The 10,970-nt window shown below is 46.2% G+C and overlaps 1 protein-coding gene across 5 annotated transcripts in view; it reads left to right on the plus strand.

Moving 5' to 3' along the window:
• AXDND1 (axonemal dynein light chain domain containing 1) overlaps nucleotides 1–10,684 on the plus strand; it is a 48,331-nt gene extending 37,647 nt beyond the window's left edge. For 4 of the 5 annotated variants that reach the window (XM_053391274.1, XM_053391276.1, XM_053391275.1 and 1 more), the window contains 6 exons: nucleotides 2,905–3,015; nucleotides 3,150–3,311; nucleotides 5,183–5,320; nucleotides 7,127–7,218; nucleotides 7,996–8,144; nucleotides 10,452–10,684. In XM_053391274.1, the coding sequence (XP_053247249.1) occupies nucleotides 2,905–3,015; nucleotides 3,150–3,311; nucleotides 5,183–5,320; nucleotides 7,127–7,218; nucleotides 7,996–8,144; nucleotides 10,452–10,540 (741 nt within the window). In that variant the 3' untranslated portion in view covers nucleotides 10,541–10,684. Of the gene's footprint in view, nucleotides 1–2,904; nucleotides 3,016–3,149; nucleotides 3,312–5,182; nucleotides 5,321–7,126; nucleotides 7,219–7,961; nucleotides 8,145–10,451 lie in introns of those variants that run through there. The other variant, XM_053391278.1, reaches the window with a different exon arrangement.
• The last annotated feature ends 286 nt before the right edge of the window (nucleotides 10,685–10,970 follow it).

Genomic DNA, 10,970 nt, shown 5'->3' on the forward strand with positions numbered 1-10,970 from the left:
CTCAGTGTGGGGCTTAAGGCTGTCCCTCATTCGCAGCCTCTGGTGAGCTTTCTAGGTTCAGATGGGGATGTCGGATGGCAGCCAGTCCAGCGATGAGAAGAGAGTTGCTGTGTAATGTGGCTTCAGCCACCACCATTTTTATTGTCCCAGAATACCCCTGGGCACGACATCAGAACCCCGGGGCATTCTGGGGTAATAAAGATGTCAGTGTCTCTCTTGGCAGCTTCAGCCTGTCACTTCTTTGCTGAGCACTGGACCAAAAAGGAAACACTAAGCAAACAGAAAGGAGAGGATCAGCCGCTTTAACGGGTCTTCTCAAGCCCATGGCCCCACTGTGCCAAGTGCTGCTTCTGGGCCTGGCTCTCTGCAACGCATAGTTCTGCGGTCCCCATGTCTGCATGTAAGCAATGGGAAACATTTTTCACATTCTCTTGTGGGCAGCTTTCCAGGGTCCGCATGCCAGGGGTGGATGGGGCCGCAGGCAAAAGAGGGCAAGTGGGATTCTTGTGACTCTTAGCTTTTGCAGAATAGGCATCATTTCAGCCACACAAAAGCCAGAGGGTTCTACATTTGCGGTTAACAAGCTAACATCAAAATTTCGGTACTTCTTGGTACCTTGTGTACCTCTTGCCTACTTTTAAAGATGGCTTGCTCACAGGGGCCCACGGGCAATGCCGTGCGTACTTTTTAAAGCCCAGCCAGTTTTCAGTTAAGTGGTTTTTCTCACGCATTGTGAAATTTGAACTCTGTTAACACTGCCGATCTGGGCTGTGGTGACCCTTGTTCAGGAAGTTCCAGGATCCAGCCTGGGCCGGTGCTGTTAAGGGGGTACCTAGTTGGAGAGGAGGAGAAAAAGTCTGCAGTTGAGCCCAGTAGTGTCACAGAAATCATGACGGCGCATGGAAGGTACCCCCAATATTTCATGTTCCTCCCTAGGCAGGAGGAAGAAAAGCCTGAAAATTTGTGGTAGTGTCAATTATGGCAGCCATCAGCAAGAGAGGATAGGGGTCTCATGTTTCTGTGAGCCATTTTTGTGAAATAGATTGGAAAAGAGAAGTGTGGGCTGTTTGAAGGCATGCAGTAAGGTCTGGGCCACTTCAGGCTGAGTGGGAAGGTAGGCTGAAGCTGGGTTGTTCGGAAAGTCTCAAGTAGGGTTGGGACAATCATGTCTATCTTTGGCCCATGTCGCTTTTCCAACATCACTAGGGATGTTGGAGGATTCCGATAGAAACGGAAACAGGTGCAAAAATTGCTGCTCTTCACATCGTCTCTCATTCTCAGGACCAGGTTCACTTCGTGTGAATGAAAGCAGCATTGACTGACACCACTGCTTGTTTGTTCCAAAGCTGTGAACGTTACGTAATAACATTACAGAAACTGCATTGAGTTCCTCGCGTGCAACCTCCTTTGAACCCAGTGGAATTTGCTTTTGTAGAAACATGCATGAGATTACTCTGTAAATCTCTGTGAGGCAATTGCAACTTCACTTCCGCAAGGCACCTACTGTTTCTTAATGAAACAGTTCCCATAACCTGGAGTTTCTCCAAGCCTTTTAATCCCTGCCAGTCAGAGTGGAGAATGAAATTTATGGACTATGCAGAACTTGACAAATTGACTGGGAAGATTAGATATCAACGGGATCACAAGTTCATCGAGGACTGGGGAAAGTTTACAGATTATCTGAAAAGCATATGTGACAAACAGACAACGCTAGTGGGATTTAAAGAGGCTTTGTGAAAGTTAAAGATGTATTGTAAAAAAGAAATAGAACTGAAAGGTAACATTAAATGGCAATATTAAATTTAGAGAATGCACAAAAATAGAAAATATGGATGATTGGTGGAGAAGCTGGTGGAAGTCCCAAAAAGTTGAAATTTGTGAAAATTGTTTGAGATGGCGAATTTGTAAAAGGAAAAAATTTAATAAAAATTATTATAAAAAAAGAAAGAAAGTCAACTCATTTGGTGGAAAGGCAGGAAACAAATATAAGAAAGAAATAGGTTCTAGTAATCAAATCAGTCTGATAGATGTGGATCAGTGCAGTTCATGTCAGAATTCACAAAGACTGAATTCCCGGGTGAGATACTGGGATTTTGGAACGCTGGGGCTCTCTGGAGGAGATGTTGCATAGTGATAGCGGTAGGGGCAGGGCATTGGCCCAATGGGACTTCAGGTTTTAGCGGGCCTTTAATAGTCATCCCTCTTAATCTCCATTTATGACAACAGTACCACTGAGAATGTAAGAAATAGTGTTTTTCATTGGTGGGTGTTACACAAACACAAGCAACCACAGCACACCTGCAATTAGGGCAAGGTTTTTCCAACCCAAAGGCTGTTACTCCCTAGGCAGCAAATACATGGACCTATCGATGATAGTACAGGTGTGAATGACAGGTCACAGCATGCATTTGCAGGGAAGATAATGGCTGGGATTAATGGTGGACCTCTCAAAAATCCTTGGCCCCCTACAAAGTCCAGCTCCACCTACTGCCCATTTGGGTTGGGAAGCTGAAATGGAGAGCCATATGCTAAGCAAAACACTGTACAACTTCCTCTAAGCATAGTTCAACATAAGCAGCTCTGTTTGAGCCCTCTGGAAGAGCACCACAGGGCAATTGTTTTTACAGTGGTACCTCGGGTTAAGAACTTAATTCGTTCTGGAGATCCGTTCTTAAGCTGAAACTCTTCTTAACCTGAGGTACCACTTTAGCTAATGGGGCCTCCCGCCCCCGCCACACGATTTCTGTTCTCATTCTGAAGCAAAGTTCTTAACCAGAGGTACTATTTCTGGGTTAGTGGAGTCTGTAACCTGAAGTGTCTGTAACCTGAAGTGTCTGTAACCCGAGGTACCACTGTCTTTCCCTTTTGGTGATTGGTTGCTTCTTTCGCTCTCTCTTTTTCCAGACAGAGTGCTTGGATTGGATTGAAACCTGCAACCTCCTCCTGTCTGGGATGAAGACCACTCCCACCACTTTAATCAGCCAAGAAGACCTGGTCGGCCTGTTTGGGTTAGAGGTACTGGCAGAAGTAACCTTTGGTGTGACTGGTGGTGGTGGGGACTTTTTCTCCCTCTCTCCCCCGCCCTCCACCTCTCTTCTGGCGCAGGGCGATAGCTCAGAAGGAGAATTTCACTTGCAACCGTTTTGCAGGTGCTTCAGCTGAAACGACAGCTGCCTCCTCGTCCGGAGCAGAGAGTGGAGATCTCCTCCACCACAGATGTACCTGTGGAGGAAGAGAAAAAAGACAAAGAAGCTGTGGATGTTCTAAAAGATCCGGAGGCAGCAGAACAGAAGCAAGCGTTAGAAGCAGAGGTGAGCATCTCCATTAGGAAATGCACAAAGCTGTCCCTCTTCTTTCGGGGCTTCTTTTTCGCTGGGGCTCGTGGCTGTGTGTTTATTGCTATCTGGTGGAAGTTTTGACATCGTGAAAAGGGAAGCCTGCAGTTTACAAACAGAAGAAATATATCTATCTATCCCTCATGACTATGGAGAAGAGATTGGAGACATATTGTGGATGCTACCTGAAAAGTCATAATATAGAGAAGTTACTTCCAGTAGGCCACACAGAAGTTGTTAATGGTGTCAGGAGTGGCATCACGGCTGGGCCCCTGGGTTGGTAGTGTGGAGGAAGCAGATTGCATGGATGGGGCTGTCAACATGGCTGTTTTTCTTACAACCACGTCCCGCATGATAAGCTTCCTTTACATGTTAGCAGGAGCAATGGGGTATCCGTTGGCTGCATCACATTGCTGGATATGTATGAACTGCCCATTTCATGCTTTGCGTTTTCCCCTTCTGTGACTTAAATGTCTTGCTGTTCTGATCATACACTCAACACCTCCCTCTTTGATCACTTCCTGAAAAATTGCAGAAGCTTTGAAAAATCTGAGGAATTGGAATTTGATGCCAGTAAATACTGGTCACTGAACTGAGAATTCCTTGCTACAGATTTTGGATTCTGGTTTCTTCTGGTGCAGAACATAAGCAGGACTGCGGGCAATGCAGCAAAAAGGAAAGGCACCCCCTTTCTCCAGCTGTTGGTCATAAAGTGTCTGCTTGAGTCAGAAACTTTATGCTACAAAGTTGTATACCGCTTTATCCTTCTTAGCTTTCTTGCAAAGCATCCTGGGAATTGTAGTTTGATGAAGTGCTGCGGATTCTCTTTTCAAGGGTGGTTGAGCATGTTTAAATATGGAAAGTAGATAAGCCAAGAGTATATATGCTTCCGATTCTCCAGCAGCAGAGAATCAGCCCCAGAATTCATGCATGGTCTGTGAACCAGGGGCATAGGAAGGGGGGGGCAGAGGGGGCGGGTGACAAGATGGCCCCTGCCTCCCCCCAGCTGCAGAGCGGCCAAGGGCACGCACAGTCCATTTGGGCGCCGCTTGCGCGGTGTCCATACGGGCTGCCACTCTCACGCGACATCTGTACGGGTGTCCGTATGGGCTGCCACGCGTGCGCACTCCGTACGGGATGCTGCTTATGCAGCAGCCTGTACAGTCACCGTGCAAGCAGCAGCCAATATGGACGCCGCATGCAAGTGGCAGCCCGTACAGACTGTGCATGTGCGGCATCCCGTATTGTCACTGCACATGCGCAGTCTGTACAGGATGCCGCTTGCATGGTGTCAGTATGGGCTACCACACATGCACACTCCAGGATGCCACTTGTGCAGCAACCTGTACGGTCGCCGTGTAAGCGGCAGCCTGTATGGAGTGCACACGTGTGGGATACCGCACATGCGCAGTCCGTATGGGATGCTGCACATGCGCACTTCGTACGGGCTGCCCTGCCCCTAGTGCCAGAGAGGGTTCCTCTGCCACTGCTGTGAACACTGACTCCAGGAGCTCCTGAACCACAATTGACAGCGTAGCCTTATGTAGAATATGAAAATAATTGAAGATTATGTTGATCAGAGCTTTTTTCCTAGAAAAAATGGTGCCGGCACTCACCATGAAGTTGTTACAGTTAAGTGCCACACTTTTAACATATCCATTAAAAAGGTACCGGTACTGCATACTGTTGAGTACCCCCCGGGGAGAAAAAGGACTGGCGTTGATCATCATGATCCTTCCATGCAATATCTGAGTCTCTTGTGTGATAAGTTTCCTTGATGATGAGGAAACAAACATTGCATTGTGTGGTCCTTCCATTTCCCCTTGCCCTTCTGTTTGTCCTTGCAGGAACGGCCGCCCGTGCCCAGCACCAGCACTGGTGAGCAGGCCGAGAGTCTTGCCGTCACTTACCCAGTCAGATACATTGGTGATGATGCTAATGTGTATGTCAAAACCATGCAAGTGCAAGAAATCACAGTGTCACGGGTATGTATGTGCGTATAAATAGATAGCTCTTCTCTGGAGAGGTGTGTCTATTTGGAACAAGGTGTGGCAGCTGCTTTAGAGGACAGGTTCTCAGTGTTAGTTATTTATATGCCACCTTGCAGCAGAAGAATCTTTATTTGCATCAGCCACTAGCCATAGCAATAAAACCAAATAAAATGTACTGAAGGTAGAGGTAAAAACTTAACTGTAGAAAATACATTTGGGGGTTTACATCAATAATCAAATAATAGATCTTATTCTAATTGTCCCCTCTAAAAACCCTGCAGCTTTTGCTGTCACCTGATCATCTTGATCTGTTAAAAGAAAGGATGCAGTAGGAACGGTTGAGTGACCTGGCATGGACAGTAATAGAGGGGTAATAACCTCACTCCTCAAATCTTTATAAAGAGTGCAAGCCAGAAGCACATGAGCCACTGACTCAATACTGCCACCTCCACAGGGACATAACCGTGGAATTTTTTGAAATCGACCCTCGAGTACAGCCAAAGGCAGCATATTCAATCTAGCGAAAGTGAAAGCGCGTCTGTATTTTGAAATTGTTACGTTTTGCAAATAGGGTGCCAAAGTGACTAGGTGGAAAATAATCATACCATGGACAAAATTTCCTTATTTTGGCCAGATTATTCTTTCGCTCAGTGTCATATAGGCGCTGTCTAATTAAATTATTTGCTTTACTGAAGCCGAATGTTAATAACTCTTGTGGTGATAAACCAGAAAAGTAGAGCTTTCGGTTGACAATTATAGTCCAAGTGCTCTCATGACAATCTTGCGATACTAATGGCAGTAGACCAGGGTATCCCACCATTTTTCTCCAAGGAGCTCAAGGTGGCATAGATGGTTCTCCCCCTCCTCATTTAATCCCCACGAAACCCCTATGAGGCAGGTTAGGCTGAGAGAGGCAGTGACTGGCCCAAAGGCACCCAGTGAGCTTCATGGCCGAGTCGGGATTTGAACTCTGGACTCCCTGTTGGGATACTGCCAGGGAGACGAAGGCATCAGGCAGGCCCCAGTCGTCTCCGGACGATCACCGGTCTCCCCTGGAACAGCATCAGTCAATTAGCGAGACGAGCCTCAGAGACATTCCAAGACCCGTGCACACCCTTTCAGCAAAGTCTCCACAACGGAAGATGCAGACAGGAGAGCATATTTACAGCTTTATTCAACATAGATCAGAACAAAGGAAAAACATGACTGCTTGCCTCCGTGTCCAGGAAAACAGCCGGAACAAAAGCTATATACAAAACGGAAGTTCCCGGCGACAGCTGAAACAAAACAGGCATGTGATACACAACAATCATGCCTGACCATTTAAGGTGGAACGGAACTATATCCTAACACTCCCAGGTCCTAGTCCAACTCTTCGGCCACTACAACACACTATTACAGCAGGAAACAGATCTGGCAAGTTCTCCTGCACTGGCCCCATTGAAAAGAACGGCAGTGGTGCATGGACACTGTTAGGGGGTTTTTACAGGAGATATTCTCAGGCAATTGTGCCCTGTATAAACCTTTTCTTCTCAGAGGCAGAGTAATGGCAACTTCCAACTCTGTGCCTCTGTAAATAAAACAGTGCAATGACCCTGTAAGGTAGGCCAGAATTATTTTTATCCCCATTCTGAAGATGTAAGGGATGAGTGAGCATCACTTGTCTAAGGCTACCTAGTGTGCTCATAGCTAAGGCAAGATTTGAGCCAGGGACTTCAGTATGCCAGTTCTGAGACAGAAAGTAGCCTGTTGATTTATTTCCTTTCATTTCCTATAAGTTATTCACTCTTCTTATTCCAGAGGGAGTTGCATGCCAGCCAGTGGACCACAAAGGCCTCAAAGAAGGAATTTGAGTTGCTGGCGTCACTGGAAATTTTGGAAGAGCGACTCGTGTGAGTATAGAACCACAGGGAAGAGATGGATGGATGTGTGCATTCTTGTGCAGACTAGAGACTACAGGGTATCTTGAACAGGTGGCCTATGTGATTGCAGGTGTCTATTCTGCCACAACACATTCCATTTTTAAACAAAAATAGGACGCAGGTGGCGCTGTGGTCTAAACCACTGCGCCTCTTGGGCTTGCCGATCGGAAGGTCGGCGGTTCAAATCCCCTCAATGGAGTGAGCTCCTGTTTCTCTGTCCCAGCTCCTGCCAACCTAGCAGTTCGAAAGCACATCAAAGTGCAAGTGGATAAATAGGTACTGCTCCGGTGGGAAGGTAAAGGGCGTTTCCGTGTGTTGCTCTGGTTCACCAGAAGCGGCTTAGTCATGCTGGCCACATGACCCGGAAAAACTGTCAGCAGACAAACGTCGGCTCCCTTGGCCAGTAAAGCGAGATGAGCGCCACAACCCCAGAGTCGTTCATGACTGGACTTAATTATCAGGGGTCCTTTACCTTTACCTTTAGTGATATGTGAGTTCTCATGTAGTTTTGCAGTGCTAGGAATAGATTCTCCTGTAGGTTTTATAGACTTGCAATGTAGTAATCAGGTGTGGATTCTTACATAGGTTGCAGTAATATTGGCCGTTAGGAACATTTTGGGGAATGAAGAAGCAAGAGAAAATGTATTTTTCACAATAGGAAGTGACCAGCTAGAGTAAATCACATTAGTGTTATTGGTTTCCTGCCTGGTCAGGGGTATGAGTTCTTTCTGGCACCTGCTCTTTCAGAGAGGCTGAAAAGCGAGCCCAGCAAGCTGAGGAAAAATCTGAAGTCCTTCATGAGGACTTGGAAGAAGCTCTGGCAAAAATCCAGAACATGGAGGGTGAGCAACCAAAGCTGAAGGACTCTGAACAAAAAGAAACAAAACTCAAAGCAGGTATGGCTAAAGACTTGAAAGGTGGAATTGTGGGCTCTAAAAAATGCTGTGGAATTTTAAGGGCAATTTCATGCACCACACGTTTAGGCGTACGTTTGAAAACATAAAATGTGAATGTGATAAACTGGTTTGCAGGCTCAGGTGCGTTCAAGGTACAAATGTGTCGGAGAACAGGATTGGCTGCACTTACGTCTCAAGCATACATTTGGGTGGTATAATTGAGTATGCTGCTGCTGCTGCAAAATGGCTCAAAATAGACAAAACAGGCATAGGGATGTCACGTGTTGCAGCTCTTGCTGAGCTGTGCCATTTCAGACTACATGTATTATATTTCCACGCTGCCTGCCACACAATGGGAAAAAATGTACAGGAAGTGTGCTTTTGTAGGAGAGCGGAGAACGTTCCCAGATACAGGTTGTGCTAAATACGTTGTGCTAGCGCAATGGGATTCCTCCTCCCCTTGACACCCCCAAATCTGCTCTGGAAGGTTGGGGGGAACTAGAGGGCAGGCTCTGGCAGAATGCTTGGCTTGGCACTACTTTGAATACATCCCACCATCTTCCCCCTTCTCCACCCGTAGTCAGAAATGGAATGTTACTGCAAAAGTTGTACCAGATGCCTTTCTGTTCCTTTGTTTCTGCTCTTAGTAAGTAAATATGTGTAGCCACTTCCCCATCATTACTACTCCCTGAAGGTTGCAAGAATCAAAATGATAGGCTGTACCTAAGGCAGGCTGGGGAGAGAGATGGTTTGCTGTTTGAAGGTCTTTTCATTTCCGCCCCCTCAATAACAGCAGGCTGTTTATTTCTCCATTTAAAAATGGTAACGTGAGAATTAGCTGACTTGCCCAGTCCACCTCCTGAGTCTGATAGGGGAATCCTTTCCACACACGCAACAAACGGAGGCCTAGTTCACACCTGTGTATCAGTTGCTTGATTTATCTGTTCTTGATTAGTGTTTGATGACTGGCAGCTGTCACCTGGTCTGCCCAGGAGGGTGAGGTAGTAGACTGGACTGTGCCACTACAAACTGCAGCCAGGAAAATCACCTTTTTGGTTGGTCTTTATTATAAAGTGTATCCTGTAAGTAGAATGTTAGCACAGCAGGGAATGGACTAATCTAGAACTTTTCTCCCTGGTGTGTTAGGCTTCCACTTTCAGAAGCCTATTCCAAACTTAAAAATAGGAAGCATAATCCTGGTGGTCAACAAAAGAGGTTTAAAGACTGTCTCAAAGCAAATCTTTAAAAATGTAGTATAAACACCAACAATTGGGAAACACTTGCCTGCGAGTGCTCCAATTAGAGAACAGCCTTTACCAAAGGTGTCATGGGCTTTGAAGACACTCAAACTCAGGACGCAAGGGAGAAACGTGCTAAGAGGAAGGCACGCTTGGCAAATCCACACCATGATCAACTCCCGCCCGGAAACCTATGTCCCCACTGTGGAAGGACGTGTGGATCCGGAACTGGCCTCCACAGTCGTTTACGGACTCACTGTTGAGACCGTGTTCATGGAAGACAATCTTACTCAGCTATGAGTGATTGCCAAAGAAGAAGAAGACCATTCTTCCATCTGCATTGCTGAAGTGGCACAACCCATTATGCATCCTCAATCTGCTACATGTGTAGCTCTGGCCTGAATAGGTGATGTTTCGGTTGAAAAGCAGTGTGTTGTGGGGTGAAAGGAAAGTTCTTCATTGCTTAATAATGTCATAATTCACATGTCATGATTCACTTGATGCTGCAATCGTGAAGTAATGAAGATGCATGTTATGAACCGACCCAGGGAGCTGAAGAAGCAAACTGCATTGCACTGGCTCAGAATGTGAGCAGGGAAGTCCTGGTTGAACTCTTACCTAACCCAATTGGTGGTCCGAGCAAGCTTTTATCAGCCTAAGCTTCTCATCTCCAGCGTGATACTGGCCGTATCAGGATTGTTGATTTACTTTGAACAAAGTACTGTGTACATGTCAGAGATCGGTGTGTCTTAGATCATTGAAATAAGTGGGGTTGAGCACATAATGCTCTGTTGGAATATTCCCATTATGGATGAGGTTCCCACTGAGAACAGGTATACTTATGAAGTGTGAACATGACAAACATGGGTTTGTGGATGCATATGCTGTTCATAACCATTCTTCGGGCAGCTGGGTTTGGTCTTGATTCCCTCAAGGCTATGCTTGGGCTGAAACCTGGACTTGTCGCAGAGTAGAGTATGAGGTTTCTCTGAGCTACTAGTTCTCATATTGTCTAGGTGTTGACAATGTAAGTGTTTAAGTGCTTCTTGCTGTGTATCTGTCGTTGCAGAAGTCGTCGTTAAGGAGCAAACTGAATCACCTTCACAGCCCAGCACTCCTAAGCCACGAACGAAGAAATTCCCCAAGCCCAAACGCTGAAGAGGAGGGTGATCTCCAGAAGGCCTTTGGCTCCTGCTTGTAGCTGGCACTGGACACAGATGGAGGGTTGTGCATTATTGGAACTTGGAATTCTCCCAGCTCTGTTAAACTATTGGTTCAGTACATGGAAAGGAGTTAACTCAACCAAGTGGGATTGATTCCCAGTTTCTGTTATTTATGTAGAACATATTCAAGGTCTAGGTTGGAGTTGCCCTGATATTTCACTGTGTTTACCTATAGAGGTTGAATTTAAGAATAACTCAATAGGAAATATTTGGGGGTTTTGTTTGAACTCCCCCCCCCCCAAAAGAACACTCGATCCATTTAGGAGTTTTTCACTAGTAGATGCATTGGGAGTATCTTGGACCAGAGGGTTTAGTATCCGGTAATTACTTGGCATGGGATGTGGGTTGCGCTGTGGGTTAAACCA

This window comes from Podarcis raffonei, chromosome 6 (genome assembly GCF_027172205.1).
Source record: "Podarcis raffonei isolate rPodRaf1 chromosome 6, rPodRaf1.pri, whole genome shotgun sequence".
In the NCBI taxonomy this organism is placed as follows: domain Eukaryota; kingdom Metazoa; phylum Chordata; class Lepidosauria; order Squamata; family Lacertidae; genus Podarcis; species Podarcis raffonei.